General features: G+C 49.3%; 1 protein-coding gene across 1 annotated transcript; it reads right to left on the reverse strand.

Moving 5' to 3' along the window:
* Positions 1-995: 995 nt before the first annotated feature.
* ATP6V1G1 (ATPase H+ transporting V1 subunit G1) lies at positions 996-5,329 on the reverse strand. Its single transcript, XM_051808057.1, has 3 exons — positions 5,177-5,329; positions 3,066-3,166; positions 996-1,693 (listed from the first exon to the last, which is right to left on the reverse strand). Exons 1-3 carry the CDS (start codon positions 5,256-5,258, stop codon positions 1,520-1,522), a joined length of 357 nt encoding a protein of 118 aa, XP_051664017.1. The 5' UTR covers positions 5,259-5,329; the 3' UTR covers positions 996-1,519.
* Positions 5,330-17,620: the final 12,291 nt, after the last annotated feature.

A 17,620-nucleotide genomic window follows, 5' to 3' on the forward strand; every position in this document is an offset into this window, starting at 1 on the left:
CTCCTCGTACCCACCTGGTTGGGTTTTTTTCCCCCAGCCTGGCACGTTTGACTTTGCAGGAAGCTTTTGTTTCAGTTTTACTTGTTTAATGGCTTGAATTCCTGAAGAGAACCTTTCAGGAGTGCAGTGCAGCACTGTAAAATATTCCAGGGGACACTACAGCACTCTGCTCCTTCAGTGTGACTGCAGAATTCACATCCATCCTGCTTTTTTCCCCCCTCCCAGTCACAACCCAACTCCAGAGGTCCAAGAGGCTTTGCAGTGCTGAGGGGCTGTGGAAATACAGGATGTCCTGTCTGAGGAACAGAACATCATCAATGAGGTTCCTTGTGGAAATCCTGACTGCACAAATTGTGCATCTGATCAGGGACACACTGACTGAGGGCCCTTTTCTGCAAAAAGCCTGAAATTAAACTCAACAAAAAAAGCAAAGCTGCAGTTAACATTCTGCTGGTGGGACAGGGAGAGGAAGAAACCAATAAAACATGAAACCCCTTGATATATTTGTGTGTATTTTTGATTAAAGAGCTAGAAAGTGATGCAGGACAACCCCAAAACACTTCTTTCCCACTGCTCCCAGGTCCAGGATGCTGCAGGATTCAGGATGACCTTGGTACAAACACTCAGTGACCAGTACTGGACCAAAAGAAGGATAATTACTGCTCAGCACCTGGCTATCAAACTATTCCAATCAACTGGCACCACTTTATTTCCCCCTAATGCTCACAAGAACATTTGTTCCTGAAGGTTTTCAGAATGATCTGGCAGGTAAAGCATCAGACTGGAGCCAAGAGGAGGAGCCCTGTAATGGGTTTGAACTTACCTGCTGTGACCTTCAGAGAGTTGCTGCCTCTCTTACTCTTTCTTTAGCAATACTTGATGGCCACTCTGAGGAGTCCAGACTCCCATGGTGCTCACTGAGACCTGCCAGCATTCCCAGGACAAGTCAACATTCCCAGGACACGTTAGCAGGAACGACCAGACTGACAGGAGGCTTTGGAGTGAAGTGTTTTTACTTGCAGGTGTCACAGTGCCAGACTTGGACCTCAAGCAACAGCAGAATATACAGAGGATGTTCAACACAAGCACCTCAAAATGATCAGCAAGCACTGTACAGCCAGAGAGCTCTTTCCCCAGGGTTTCAACCCTGTGCAAAGGTTTAACAACACACTGAAAAATGCAGTTTGGTCAATGAAAATACAGTTACACACGTTTAACAATTACTGACACGGGCTCTCCATTTCAATCTGGCCAGAATCTCCCTCTCCTTTCTCCTTCAGGCAGCACTGATGTGCCAACTGGATTATATTTGTTTAATAACTTATCCCAGATGTGAGATGTGGCCATTTCATGTTTGAATTAAGCTCTGAACCCGGGTCAAAACAGAAACTAAGAGAACTCCAACAGCTCACTGCAATAATTTAACACATGGATAAGGACAGGGAAGGGATGGCCAAGGGCTGTACATTCCACCTGAAGCTCAGACACGACTCCCAGCACAGTTTTCCTCCTTCCCCCACTACCCATTGATGCGATAGTTCACGTGGATCTCGGGTTTGATGTCACACACCAGGGACAGCAGCTGGGACAGAACCACCTCACGGTTCTTCTGGAAGTTCTGCTGGATCACACTCATCTTCTCCTGGGTCTCCTTCTCAACTTCAGTGGTGCAGCTGCCATGAGATCCGAGTGCCTGCAGGCAGCAAAGGAAAGAGGAAGCTCCTGTGTGAGCAGTGTGACCAAGAAATCACCACACCAAACTCTGTGTTTGGTTTTTCTGGACTGTCTCGGGGCATCTCAGCCATTAGTCTTTGGTGAGGGAAAATTAATGTGCATGTTTATGTTAAAACACCAAAAGAACTGTTGGATTTTTTGCTCAGATTTTGCCCTAAACTTGTCCAAGTTTGTATTTCAGCCTCAGCCCCTGCCTTTTATTCTCTAAAAGAGAATCACTGAATGGTTTGGGTTGGAAGAGACCCTAAAGATCATCTTGTTCCAACTCAGGGGAGCATTTATTCACTAGCAGTTAAGAGCATGAGCATTTAAAGAGTGCCCAAAATAAAGGCCCTGCTGGACAGATAATTGGAACCTGGAACTCCTGGGCACTAGAGAGGGCAAGAAAAGTAACACCATTAAGTTACTTTTAGCACAATTCACACCATCCCAGGGAGGGAGGTCTCTCCCAGCTTACAATGTCCTTCTCGCCCCATCAGCAAGGACAGAGAGAGAAAATTCCCATTAAGAAAAGAGAAAATGGCCCAGAAGAAGAGACTGACACCCTGGGAGTCAAATTCTTCCCTCTGGAAAAGGATGAGTAAAACCAAACCAGCTGAGAGGCAGTGAAGTCTGTGGGAACTGCCTGGGATCACATGCCCAGTGAGCCAAGCTAACAAGCAATGGTTAAAATTATTCCTGACCCACTGAGGTGATTATGCAGCAGCAGAGGAGGTGGAAATGTGCTATCTAGAGGATGGACAGAGGGGAGGATGCCAGGGCATTTTTCTGAAGATTCTGGAACTGTCAGGGGCACCCAGGCACTGCAGCCTCAGCTGGTGGAGGGCCTCAGTTCTGTGCCTTTTGGGAATACTTCTTCTTGCTCAGAAGGGAAGGATAGAGCCATGGGATACAGAAGGAAACAGTGCTAAGCAGAACACAAGCCTTACAGCTGCTTCAGCAAGAGCAGCAGCTACGAGGCAAGTGGCTCCTACCACACCAGCACCACAAAAACCAGCCTGTCACGGGAGGAATGGGCCCCTGCTACACACAGGAGGTTTGGGGGGCTGCCACCCATCAGGGCACCAGCCAACCCATGAGTGCATTAATCTAATTCCAGTGCATTAATCTAATTCCCTGCCTGTCAGTGGTTCTGCTGTTGAGATGCACAACACCCTGTTCTGAGTCACTCCCCCTGTTCTTTCCGTGCCACGTGGCCCTGCATCACAGGAAGGCACTTTAGGGAAGTGCTGCTCCTGCACCACACTCCACCCCCAGGGCTGTTTCAGGGCAAGGAACCACAAACATGAGGCTGAGGGGCTGCAGGGAAGGGAATGAGGTAGAAAACCAACCGCTGCCTCCTTGGCCTTGAACTCCTTCTCCCGCTGCAGGCGGTACTGCTCGATCTCTGCCTGGGCCTCCTCCTTGGCCTGCTTCAGCCTCCGGTTCTTCCCTGCTCCAGAGAATCAAACAAGGGAAAGACAGAAGAGAAAGCACTCAGAGCTTGTTGCCCACAGCTCTGCAGCTCCCCAGTGCACAGCTATCACCACAGAGTTTGCTACTGCAGCAGCCCCCTGTGTAGGAGGCACCAGCCAAGCCTCCCTCAGTGATCCTGGGGGCACAAGGGTCACCCCACCAAACCACGGCCAGGAGCTTCCCCCTCTGAGCAATGAGAGCTTCTCTGGGGCACTGGATGCCCTGGGCAATGGTCAGCTCTGCCCTTACTCATACAATGAATCCCAGAATGGTTTTGCTTGGAAGGGACCTTAAAGTTCATCCCATTCCACCCCTGCCATGGGCAGGGACACCTCCCACTAGCCCAGATTGATCCAAGCCCTGTCCAACCTGGCCTTGGACACTTCCAGGGATCCAGGGGCAGCCACAGCTTCTCTGGGCAACCTGTGCCAGGGCCTCACCACGCTCACAGGGAAGAATTCCTTCCCAGTATCCCATCTAACCCTGCCCTCTGGCAGTTTAGAACCACTGCCCCCTGCCCTGTCACTCTCTGCCCATATAAAAAAGCCCCTCTCCCTCCTTTGTACCAGCCCCCTTTAGGCACTGGAAGGGGCTCTAAAGTCACACCAGAGCCTTCTTTTCTCCAGCTGAACACCCCCAGCTCTCCCAGCCTATCTTCAGAGCAGAGCTGCTCCATCCCTCTGATCATCCTGGTGCCTCCTCTGGACTCTCTCCAGCAGCTCCATGTCCTCCCTGTGCTGTTCCCCAGGGCTGGAGCAGCTCTGCAGGGGGGTCTCACCCAAGGGGGCAGAGGGGCAGAATCCCACCTGTCCTGCTGCCCTCACTGTGGATCAGCCCTGGACAGAGTTGGTTTCTGGCTGCCAGTGCATATCCAGCTTTTCATCCACGGGAACCCCCAAATCCTCCTCCACAGGGACACTCCCAACGAGTTCTTCTCCCAGTCTGTACCCATGCCTGGCACTGCCCCAACCCACCCGAGCCTGCAGCCTCTCTGGGAGACCCCAAAAGAGCCCAGCAGAAAAGAACACTTAGTCTTAGCTTTGCCCCAGACCAACTGTGAAACCCAGAGCAAAACTGGGCACTGCCTCAACTTCCCCTCTTGGACTTCCCAGCTCGTTTTCCCCTCCAAGATTTATCATCACTGGAGTGAACTACACAAGTCTGCTTCTTGCAACACTGTCAGGGGGTTGAACAAGAAGTAAGGGCAGATAGATAAATATAGATATAGACAGATATAGATAAATATGGATATAGACAGATACAGATAGACAGCTGTAGATAGATACAGATATACAGATATAGATAGACATATATAGATAGATAAAGGTAGATACAGATATATAGATATAGATAGATATAGGTAGATAGATACAGATAGATATAGATAGATATAGGTAGATAGATACAGATAGATATAGATAGATATAGGTATATAGATATAGATAGATATAGATATATAGATAGACATAGATATAGATAGATATAGATATACAGATATAGCTAGATACAGACAGATATAGACAGATATAGGTATGTCTGAAGTAGGAAAAATTTGCAAAGTTGGGGCTCTTTGTAACCAGAATTTATCTTATTTAACAATAAAATCTAACTTGGATCGCCAAGGAATACCTCTCAGCTCTCCGAAACGCCTAACCACGGATGGGAAACACAGTTTCCACCAAGAAAAAAGGAGTTAAAGGTGGGAAGGACAGAGACAAGCGCAGGCACCCCCAAGTGACGCCGCTGCCGTGCCCAGGCCGGGGCCTGACGGTGACGGGGCCAGGAGTCACAGGGCTGCTCCGAGACCTGGCACGGGGGTCCCTCAGCGGTCACAGAGCCCACACCGAGCCCACACAGCGCACCCGCGGCCGGGCCGCGAGGCCTGAGGCGGCCGCGCCGGCACAGGCCCGGCCTGGCTACCCCGGGTTCCGCCGCCGCCTCAGCGCCCGCGGCGAGGCCTGGAGGAGCCGCGCCGTGCCGTACTCACGTTTGCGGGCCTCGGCCACCTTCTCGGCGGCGCGTTTCTCGGCCTGCAGCAGCTGCTGGATGCCCTGCGACTGGCTCGCCATGGCGGCTCCCGCACCCACCGAGCGCCGGGGCCGCGGGCGGCGCCACGGGGACACGCCCACACGGGCCCGGGCACGCCCACACCGGCAGGGACACGCCCACGGGCGCACCATGTTAGATAAGGACACGGCCTGACCACGCCCCCATCGCGCGGGACACGCCCCCTCTGTAACGTTTCCACGGCGGAGGTCACGCCCCCCGCCAGGCCACGCCCCCCCGCCCCAAGCTCCGCCCCCCGAGGGATTTTTAATTTAACTGTATGACAGAATCACAGAATCACGGAATCAAACGGGTTGGAAAAGACCTCTGAGGTCATCAAGTCCAACCCGTGACCCAACCCCACCTTGTCACCCAGCCCATGGCACTGATGCCACATCCAGGCTCTGCTCAAACCCCTCCAGGGACGGGGACTCCCCCCCCTCCCTGGGCAGCCCATTCCAAGGGCTGATCCCTCTCTCTGCAAACAACTTCTGCCCAATGGCCAACCTAAACCTGCCCTGGGGCAGCTCCAGGCTGTGCCCTCTTGTCCTGCTGCTGGTTCCTGGCAGCAGAGCCCGACCCCCCCCGGCTCCCCCCTCCTGGCAGGGAGTTGCAGAGAGTGAGAAGGTCGCCCCTGAGCCTCCTCCTGTCCAGGCTGAGCCCCCCCAGCTCCCTCAGCCTCTCCTCACAGCTCTTGTGCTCCAGACCCTTCCCCAGCCTCGTTGCCCTTCTCTGGACCTGCTCCAGCCCCTCCATGTCCTTCCTGAGCTGAGGGGCCACAACTGGGCACAGCACTCCAGGGGCGTTGCCCCCGAGTGTGGTCTAAGAGAATTGTTCCTAAGAAGCTCTTGAACATCAGAGTTGTTGAATCTAAGTCAACTGTTTTCTGCTTTTGGGAATGGGATGTAGGACTTTGGTTCATTTAATCTACTACCTGATCAGTGAGGTCCCACCGCCCTTTATCGACAGTCCCGAGGTGTTTCTTTGCCCCCCCACCATAAAACCTGCAGGTAACCCACCTTAAACCCCTTCAGGAAGGCGGTGTTGGGGGTTTATTTTTATTTATTTCATGAGTTTTAATTTTAAAATTATTTATTTTCTTGGTTGGAAGCGCGGCAGTCCCAGCACGTGCATCGTGCTCCCCACAGGATGCCTTGGTCCCCTCTGGGCTGTGCCATCCCCTCCAGTGTTTGTGCCACCCCAAGCACAGACCCCACTGACACACAGGAGAGTTTATAACCACCAAGAACCCCCTTCTCCAGGGGCTCCCACTGCCCCCAAACATCCCCTCACCTCACCCTGTGCCACCCAACCCTCACCCATCACACCCTGGGGACAATTTTAAAGCCCTGAGTGCAGCTTCCCCGGCATCTTTCAAGGCATAAATTACAATTATTGTTGAATAATAGTGCTCTGATGAAGCAGGAGAGCCAGGACAGTGACTCATCGCTGCCGAGGGGCTGCTGGGCCACCTCCTCCATCCCCCGTGATGGAAGGGACAGGAGAAGATGAATCAAAAGCATATTTATAGTGCTCAGTAGGAATTCTGAGTGTTTTCAGGGTGACCTTCAGCTGGGCCCAGCGATGAACTAAATGGGCTTAGCAGGCCTGTCCATCCAGGGGTGTATTTGCTTCAGGAAAACAAAGAGAAAAGGAAATATCAGGAGAGGAGCTGCAAGTTTGGGGGTTGAAGCAAGCCTGGGATTCTGGGATGGGGCAAAAGGATCAAGAAGAGCTGCTGGGAGCAAAGGACTGGTCTGTGCTGGCAGAAGGGAAATCCAGCAAATCTGGTGCCACATCATCTGTCACAGACAGGGCAGGTTTGGCCAAGAGGACACAGCTCAGTTGTGCTGGTTATCAGCGAGCACAGAAAGGATGGGAAATCAGAGAAACACCAGAGAAGGGCTTAGGCTGGAAGGGACTTTCTCCAGTTCCAACCCTCCCTGATATTCTGTCTCTATTCCAAAATACAGCACAGCCAAAAAACCTGCTGGGGCTCAACTGGGACAGACCCAGGCTGCTTTTAAACAGTAACGACCCAGAGATGAGATCCTTCTTATCTGACCCCAAACCTGAGCAGCCCCTGCCCCCCTCTCACCTCAGACCTTTGCCAAAGGCCACAAAATCATTAAAATCATTAAGGTCTCCCCCTGACTCCCCCAGCCCTCAATCCCAGTCCCATCCAGAAACCCCCCATCCTCATTAGCTGCTGCAATTGTTGTTTCAGGGATGTCCCCTGCTGCTAATTAAAGCACTGGAGCTGAACCCAGAGATGATCCCAGAGCTGGATGCTCTGAAGGGATACCAGGGATCAAACACAGCCAGCACTGGGGGGGTTATTTTTCTCCTGGGTGATGGTGATTTTTAGACTCACAGCTTCTCTCTGCAAGGTGATGATGATAACAGTGCCCTTTTCTACCCTAGAACTACCCTGGCTACGATCACACCGAGTTTTCAGATAAAAACCCCTCCAAATTTCAGCTTTGCATTGCTTTAGGAAACATGTGATGAGTTTTCCACCATTAACAAATGAGGCAATAACAGTTTCTGTTAAAAACAATCCTTTGCTTGGTTGTGCTGCTTTCTAGTTTATTACTGCCCAAAAAACTACTTGAAACCTCATGGTGTGTGTCATGTGTGAATCAACACGTGTGAATCCCAAAGCTGTTTAATTAACTTCTCCAGTCCCTTAAAACTTTTCAAAATTGCTTTTCCCTTCTTGCATTAAAGAAAAAAAAAAGTTTCCAATCCTCAAACCTGCCCAGGTGTGGATAAGAGCTGCTGGTACAGCTTTAAATCTGCCAGCAATGGATTTATAATTAATTAGCATCACAAGTACTTCTGAACTTGGCTTTTATTCCCTCAGATTCATTGAACAGGAGCTTGTAATTTGCTATTAAAGAAAGCAGCAATTACTGACACTGATAATGGCATCCCCTTATTTGTCCAGCACTGATTTCTTAATATGATAAACTTTACTAATCCTAAATTTCACGTACCTCACATTCAGCAGAGACTGGAGGAAGAATATCTTTAGAAGATTAAGGCTAGTCCTGCTCTCTAACAGGGGGAAATAAATTGTTAAAATAAAGAAATAAAAGCATTTTCTTTGCCTTCTTCCACAGGTCAGAGTAATGAAAATTAAATTAAATGCATTTCTTAATTTTCTTTCTTTTTCCAAAAGCTTTTTTTTTTTTTTTATTTTCTTGCAAGTGTTGAGGACTTATTTTTCATTTTGGAGCTGCATCTTTCCTCCTTCTGCTTTTTTTCCTGCACTGGGTCATAATTCCAAGTGTGGGTCACACAGGTTCCTGAAATAGCAGAAGATGTTTCTAGAAGCAGGAAAAAAAATACAGCTTGTCTTTATTATTTTTTTTATTCTCTTTTTAGTTTGCAAGCCCAGCAAACATGTGCCATGTCTTATGATCCCTCAGTCATTAAGGATTCCCAGACACATTTCAGATGAATGAGATTTTTAAACACCGTCTCTGGCTGCTTTCCAGATCAGGTAATTACATTTTCCCCCTCTAAATTCCCTCACACTTTCGACTGGATATGTTATTATTCTCCATTCCCCAAGTTAAACTGTTATTCTGTGCAATTGTTACTCTTTTGAGGAGGTTTTGTGTCAATGCCTGGGAACCAAAGTGGTCTCTATTTTCTGAGGTTTAATTCATTAACACAAATCACTTCAAGGCATTGAGATGATGCAGCTGCCAGATGTTGATAAACAATCACTAATTGATCACTAAAAGACAACCAGTGAATAATTACCAATTAGCAATAGTTCAAAGGGATATTTTAAATTTATAAGCAGAGTATTAGAAATCCAAGTACAGCACAGCAGTAGATTTACATAGAAATCAATTAAACCCTGAAGTGAACAAGCCTGTGGAACTTGTCTGTACCTGACCTACACCAAGAACTTGGCTCAAATACCCCAAAATAACAAAGAACGTTTCATTCATCATTTGGAGTTCCTTTGTGATCAAGGACAATTTAAAGCCTGGAGTAACCCGATTGCAGTGATGGAATTACACCCCAATGGACTCACATTTATATGGTAAGAATTGATTTTTTTTTAAAAGCAGTTCAAGAAGCCATATTTCTGTGTCAGCTCTTGTTACACCTTCCTTTGGGATAAGCAAACTGCTCTGGGGAGCTGGTAGCAGTGTTCACCAGGGAGCCTGGAGACTCCCTTCTGGAGCATCACCCACTGTTAGGACCCAAACAGTGAGAGATGCCTCTGTGGCAGGATAATTTACCCTGGCAAGACCTAAAATCCAGTCAGAGAAACGCAAACAGTGCAAGTTATTTGGGGTGAGTTATTGCTGACACTGGTTGGGTGGTGAATTATCCTAAAATCAGCCTGGCTCACCCAGCTCCAAACACACATCCTGCTTTTTGAAGCAGGATTTGACAGATAAGCTGCTGGCTGGCCTGGAAATCTGTGACTGGCAGTCAAACACTTCATAAAAGCCCAGTCCAACTTTCATATGGCAGATTCTTCCACAGACTCTCTTGGAGTGTGTGTGGAGCTGGGAAACCTCTTCCTGGTCACTCCCAGGGGTCAAGAGAAAGAGAGAAACCTGCTGTGGTCATATAGTGAGTTACATCAAACTCTGCTTAGTGGTTGCTTCTCTTTGCTACCTTTGACACAATTGCTTTAATATAATTATTTTGATACAGCTGCTTTAATAAAATTGCTTTGATATAGTGCCCTACACTATTTGATGCTGTATCATACCCTACTAGCAGCTTTTTAGCTTTTACACTCTGTAATAAATAATTCTGATCAAGATCTTTCATCTGCTCGCTTGCCCGCTCATTTGTCATAATGAATAATTAATTTTATATAAACACATCTGATTTGCCATCATTAAAACCTGCAGGACAAAGGGATTTGCTCACCCTGGGCTGAGATAACCCCCCAGACAAGCTGTACCACCTTTTTCCTGTCTCAAGGTCTCGTGGTGGTGCTTTAACTCACAGTCCAAGTTCCAGGTATCCACAGAGGATTTTTCAGGGGGGCTTTGGTGGGTGTTGGTGGTCACAGATGCCACATGTCCCACAGCTTGGGGTGAGCTTTGTTTGACCAGTGATCTGTGGCCAGTTTTCCACAGGGGGAATTTTGGTCTGCATGCATTTTCCAGGGTGTGTGAGCCTCCCTTTTGCTTCATTCTGTGCTTATCTCATGACAAAGTCCCTCTGTTGGCCTGAGCAGCGTTTGAGACAGGCAGCTGTGATCTTTAAATCCTTCCACCCACCAGTCTGAGCTCCACATAAATCAGGATCTTTTCATGGGAGCCAGAGAAGCTGGCAGCTCTCTTTATGTGTTCTCCTGTTGTGATGAAATGTCAGCAGACCTTATTAATTCCCTGTGTACCAAAAGAAACCTCCCAGTCATCTTTCCTTGACACCTCCTGGCATCCATTCTTAATCAGAGGTCAAATGTCCCTTGCAAAGGACAAAGGACGTGTCTGGAAAGATTCCTTAGTGTGACACCTGACTGAGGGGGCAGTTGCCCCTCTGAGGGACATGGTGTGCCCAACATCCACGGAGCCATCAGGATTCCTGCCCCAGGGAACACACTGGAGGAGCTGTTATGGACTCAGCCACACCCCTACAGTGTACAGGTCATCTGGATTTTTAGATATGGCAGCAAAACAAAGCAGGTCCTGGTACACAAAATAAGAAATACCAGCCCAAAAGCTTGGAGTGCTGAAGGCAACTGCCAGTTCTTCACGAGCTCCTGCAAGAACAGGAGTATTACTGTCGCTCCACTGGGAAGAAACACACAGAAAATCTTGTTTTCTCCACATTAAAAGGATCTTTCAGCTTTTCAGCTCTGCTTTCTCTGCCCCAACCCCCTGAGTAATGTCACTGTGTGCCACTGCTGGGCTCGTGATGGATGATACAGCCCCTGTGCACACAGACTGTTTGATGCTCGGAGATGTTGGAGCAAATGACACAACCACAGCATCAGACTCATTATCAGCACTGCCTGGGAATATCAGAAACGTCTGAGGCCGCAGTTTAATTTGGATGCTTATCATAAACTCGAGAGAAATGGAAATGTGTGACAAGAACAAAACACTGCAGCAGCGACACCGAGCAGCTGATGCATTTCCAGGCCACAGAGGGAGAGCTGGGGGTGCTTGGGGGATCCTTCCTCTCACCTGTTCCAACAAAAACGGTGCTGAGAAGCATCCAAGGGACACCGTGGGGGGCTGGAGCAAACATCCCACTTGCCTCTGGGGCCTGAGGAGATGTATAACAAGAGCTGCTGGTGTGCAGGTTCCTCGTGGGACTGCTCCCATCACTCCTGCCTGCTAAATGGAGCAGATTTGTCTCCATAAAGTCAGTGGAGCGATGGAGCCTTCGCTGCAGAAGTTCAGCCAAACGCTCTGAGTTACCCCAGGAAGGTGAACTTCCCTCCCTCCCAGCTCGGCAGAGCTCGGAGCCTGAAGTCAGGCAACAAATAGCTCCTAAAATCAGGGTTTTTTCGGAGGTACACAAGCACCTCTGCACGCAGAGAGCTGCCTGGTGGAACTAATTTGTTTACAGCGTTCACGGGAAAAAAAATCTTAATAACCAATTTCTATATTTAGTCTGAGTGCCTTTGAAAAATCCAAGCTCCAACAGCCCTGTGCTTCCTGTCCCCTTCCACTCGTGTGGGGCTACAGGAAAAAGCCAAAAATAAACTCCCAGCCAGCACAACCCTCCCGTGGCCCTGATGTTTGTCAGACATGACCCAAAGGCTGCTGCTCTGTTTGGCCACGCTGTAGACCCAGTTTTTGACTGTTAATTACAAAGTTCATTGCAGAGCCCAGCAAAACACCCAGTTTACCTGAATTACCCCCCGTTCTCTCCCTGCTCTTCCCTCCCCAGATCAAACCCTGCTCCATCCCCCTTGATTTCCATTGTGATTTGCCAGACAGCCCTTCGCTGCAGGGAAAAAGAGAAATCAATCTGTTTTTCCACTACTTCATCCATCAGCTTCGTGCATCGAGCCTTCTGCTGGCAGGATGAGCTCTGCAGCACTTGGCCACCACCAAAGCAGCCCAGGGCCATGTGGGCAGCGAGCTCCAGAGCTGCAATGATCTGCCTGACTGTGCCATGGGCAGGGGCACAGGAGCTCAGCTCGGGCTCCATGGGATGAAGTCACACCCCAGCAGGTTTCAGGATATTAATAACGTGATTAACCTGAAACAACCACAGTAACAAATTGATTATCAAGAGCAATATATCATCTTACACACACACACACACACACACACACACAGGTAGCCTGAGGTTTGTGGGGGGTTGTTTGTTTGTTTTTTGGGGTTTTTTTGCATTGCAAAGCCATGAGTCCATCCACAGGACTGGAACAACCACCAGCACGGAGCAACAGCCTGGAAAAGGCCAAGCAAAACTTCCTTAAACTATTTGGGGGGTGCAGAAGGCAAAGGAGGAGAAGGCTGCTGGCTTTTACATCTCTAAGATGTGGATACAAGCCATGTGGCTTCTTTTTCTGCTCCTCTCCACCTGCTGCCCAGTCCTTTCCAGAAGGCTTTGGGAATGACTTTGCAGGGCTGGAGCCAGGACAAGACGTGGCTGCTCTGGGTGTGAAGGACACAGGCAGGAATGTCCCCAGCACTGAGCAATCCAGAGAGACAAATTACACCAAGGAGCTGAGGGATGGGCTGCTCCCCCCTGTATCCCAAAGCCCTGAGCTCCCTGGACTGGCTCATGCAGTTTTCCATACACAGCCCTTGGAATTCAAGGATTCTAAAGGCTCAGCCCTGCTGGATCCAGCTGCATTCCCACCACGGTAGCAGGGATCCAACAGGGCTCGTGGTGCTGCAGTGTTTGAAGGGCAGGAAAGCACCAGATCCATGGAGTGGATTTGGGTGTCTGGAATCTGAGCTCTCATTTCCTTTGAGGCACAAGTGAGTAACTCCTGCACAGGGACTACAGGTCATCTGCTCACATCAGTGAGGGAAACAAACTCCTGCTCACAGCCAGGGAGGGAGAGTTACAGCCCTGCCCTGGGGAGGGCACTGCCTGTCCTGGGAGGTTCATTAACCATGGGCTGGGGCACTGCCCTGCACGTGTCCACATCCACAGAGCTGCAGAGGGAAAAGGCATGTGCCTCCCAGCCTCTGGAGCAGGCTATTTATAACATCAAGGAACATTCCAGGGCATAATTTTAAAATCAGGCACAGAAGCAGCAGCAGAGAAACAGCCATTTGGCTTGGGATCAGCACCCAGAGGCCTCTGCTACACCCAGTCCACATCCACATGCAGGGAGGCACCAGCAGGACTTAAAAACACACCAGTGCCAGGGCTTATTCCACTTCCAGGTCTCTCCTGGGTGCTCCCAAGTGTATGTCAGCTGTAGGAAGGTGCTCAGAATGCCCCTGTCCACATCCCTTCCATCATCTCTGCTCCACACTGGGAATTAGCAGCTGACAGAGCCCTCCCCAGAGCACAAGGAGTTACACAGCTGCTCCTTGTACCCAGGCTGAGAGTGGAGCAGGAGCCTTCCCAGAGACAGATGGGACAAGAAGTGCCAAATGCTGCTGTTAACAAGTCAAAGCAAGTCTGGCCATCCAATTCACATCCCTGGGCCACAGCTCACTGCTTTAATTTCACAATAATTTACAGCCAGTGACAAAAGTCAGATCCAAGCCAAGGAGATCACTAAGACACCCAGGGGTTGAGCCAGGGTAAGTTGGTACCACAAGATCTGACCTGGATTAATACTGGCACCAAAGGAAAAACACCCACTGGGCTTTGAGACCTATTGGGAACTGCAACAAGGCTCCCCTGCACCCCTTCTTCCCAGAAGGAGCCTTTTATAGACATTTCTGGGCCAGGAGGAATCCAGAAAGGGACTGGCAGCTTGGGTGTCTCAAAATCTGTCACACACTGCAGTGGTGGTGGAGTCAGGGCTTGGAAAGACTGGGATGCAGGTGGGAGAACTTGCATCTCTTCCAGCCTCGGCAGCAGAGCTCCCCGAGGGGTGAGACTCACATCCTGCTTCCCTTCTGATTCCTGCACTGCAGGAACCACTGAGCTGATCCACACAGCTGCCACCCTCCAGCCCTCAGTCCCCACATTTTGGGGAGCAGCAGACTTCAGGTAACAGTGGACAAGCTGCTGCTTTCTCAGGGAATTGAGCCTGGGCAGCAAATCAGCTCCACACTGCCAGCCTTTCACTGCAGAGCCTGCCCCAGAGCAAGGTCAGAGCGAGCCCTGAGAGCTGCAGGAGCCTTGAATTCCCTCCCAGTGACCCACAGAGCAGAGCCCAGCAATATCCTGTCTCCTTATATCCAAAAATCACACTGATGTCCTGCCCCACCTCTTGGTGCAGCCTGAAGCATCCCTTTGGAGCAGTATCAAGCCCACCTGGCACCAGCAGCACAGCTCCTGCCCTGCTGCTTGTTAGCTTGGTTGTTCTGCTCAACATAAAACACAATAAACTCAATTTGCAATAAAAAGGAAAAAAAGCCAAACCAAAACCAACCAACCAAACATGGAGTTTCTCTTTGCCATCTCCTCCTGTTCCTGGTGGAGTCTAAACTCCAGCTCCATTGCAGCCAGCCCAGAAATAGGGATGGGATCAGTTCTGCTGTCCCAACCACAGACACCTGGTCCAGCACTCCAGGAAACCTGGTCTTGCCACTGTCACTGGTACAGGAAAACACATTTGTGATGGGTCAAACCACCTCTCCAATTCTGGTCCAAGTTTCTTGGTAGACGAGGCCTCAATCCCTGATTTTGCTCAAGAGGAATTCAGTTTGTCTTTCTCCAGTGCTCCACCAGCTAAGATTCAAAACAGCAGGTATGCTCCCATCTGCTACATCCACACCTAGAATTCCTGGAATTTTCTTTGCCAATGGGCAGCTCAAGCTCCCTGCTGATCCTCATGTCAGGAGGACACACTGTGCTGCCAGGGAAGGGGTTTAGCTCCCAGCTGTGTTTTGTTTCCTGTGCTATTTCCCTCACTTCAATAAATATTTGTGTTATCAACCCCAAACATTTCATTTAGAGAGACAACCTATACACACACATGCATCCCTTTCCTCCTCTCCCTCTAATTTAGAGAGCACATGTAATTTGGGGCTGACACTGGATGGATTGCATGGAGCTAAGTGAGACACCTCATGCAGCCAGATCTATATTTCATTACAAAAAAGCCCAGGCTTCCCTATTAAAACCCCTTTCCCATGAATGATGGTTGGTATTTAAACAAGCACACGGCATTTTCTAAAGCATTTTATCCACTTTAATTAAAAACTAACATTTATGGAGCAAGGCAGGTGTGCTGCAAACCAGGAGAAGGTAACAGTCCCCACTTGGGGCTGCTGGTGGCTTTCTGCAGTGAGCAGAACATAATCAGTGTTAAACTGGAATAAATACTATTGATTGTGGTCTCTAATAGAGGATATGATTTTAAAGAGCTCACAGCACCAGACTGTTCAAGCTCATTGTATTTATTGATTGAGACTGTGTGAAAACACAAGGTTATTCATCACACACCGGATGTTCAAAAGGAGCATCCAACGCTGCCCAAATGACACAAAACAAGGGACAATATTGCTGTGGAAGGGCTTTGTCACCGTCCCATGACTAAAACTGGGGTGGTGGGGATCCCACGTGCTGTTCCAGGCACCAGACACCACACAGAGCTGGCTTCTGACCTCTCCTGGAGAAACAAGAGGGCAGCAAAAGCAGAGCCCCACATCCCCCCCAAAACACCTTGGGGGGAGACAGAACCCATCACACAGCAGAGCAACAATCTCAGCCAACGGGTTGTTGGGCAATAATTTCTCCTTCAAAACCAAACCTGGCTGCTGGCAACCACCAGAGTAGGGACTTCATGTACCAGAGCTCCAGGTTCAGCACCAGGATAAGAAGGGAGTTCATGGAGCAATACCCCCTTTTTATGCACTTTTTAGTTTCCCTCTTCTCATCTGCCAACTGCTGCTGTTACTGCCCAGCCTCCAGAGCCTCCCACAGTAGCAACAGAGTTTATCAACAATCACTTCTCACCTCTTTTTTGCCATATCCCACTTCATCCATGGCCCTACAGGCTGGGCACAGCACCACAGCTCCTCAGGGCATAAGTTTGCTGTCACAGCTCTGGTGGCAACTGCCAGGGAGGGGGAACAGGGAGCAAAGGGTGCAGTGCCACAGTACTGCAGGAGAAGGAGGGGAGCTCTAGGTTGATTAGGAATCCTTTTCTTTCCAGACAGATCCCCAGAAAAACCCAACCAAGAACTCGAAACACAGACCCCTCCAAACAGCACACCTTGAGCAAAGGGCTGAGCTTAAATCCATCCCCTAAGCCCACAGGTGAGAGCTGGGGGGTGGAAACCCCGGGTGGGGCTGCCCAGGGCAATCAGAGCCAGGTGGAGCACAGGGAGGACCCTTTTGCCAGAGTAATTTAGGAGTTATAAGCAAAATCAGGAACTCCATCCCTGTGTTCTTGCCATCAAGAGCATCAATGATTGCTGCCATCTCTTCCTTCACCAGGTCCTCTCTGCCCTCCTTGTCTCTGTTTCCTCCAACTTCACAAAAACCTTTTCCCACCACAATCTCATTACAGATGCTTTTACCAAAGAACACCTACATGATTTAATGCCTTTCTGGTGCCCAATCAAGCATTCTACTTAAAGAAGTACTAAATTAGCCTTGCATGTTCCTTGTCAGATCATTAGCCACGTTGACTTTTATGCTGTTTTCCACTTAAATCTGGGCTTTAAGTGTTTTCTCTCTCAAACTTGTTCTGAAGCACCGTGTGCTATTCATCAAATAAAAGGTTGCTGTTCTGGGGCCACAAAACCACAGTGCTGGGGATTTTTGCACTGCCCTGAGGTGACAGAGCCCTGTCTGCTCTGGATTGCTGTTTACACCAACAGCAAACACTCAGCCCATTGTGATTTGGGGTTCTCTCTCTGTGCCTTCAGGAGAAAGAGGTGATCAGGGTCTGGTGCTTGGGGAAAACACGAGATCTTGGTGCAGCAGGTTGGAATTAAGTGCAACACCACAGACAATCCTTGTTTTGGAGGACGTGCCCCTGGTCCATATGACCCAAATCAGGGCAATTCTTTGGCTCTTGGAAAGCCAAAGGAAGTTCAGGTGTGTTTACAATGATGGCTTTGACAACAATAGTCCTTTACAAGTTGCTGCAGGCCAGAAGGACATAGTGACCCATGTGAGGACAAGAGACAACTCAGAATGTGAAAGACTTCTTTCTGCCTCTCTGGTTTTGCCATTTCTTGTTAAAGCCCCTGCAAAGTCCCCTGTCTAAAGGGTAATTCAGAATTTCCAAGGTTAACAATGCCTGCTGGCCCATCTGCCTTTTTACACATATCCCAAATGCATCTCATTT

This window comes from Manacus candei, unplaced genomic scaffold (genome assembly GCF_025592945.1).
Source record: "Manacus candei isolate 608988 ecotype Guabito, Panama unplaced genomic scaffold, ASM2559294v1 h1tg000071l, whole genome shotgun sequence".
Lineage (NCBI taxonomy): Eukaryota > Metazoa > Chordata > Aves > Passeriformes > Pipridae > Manacus > Manacus candei.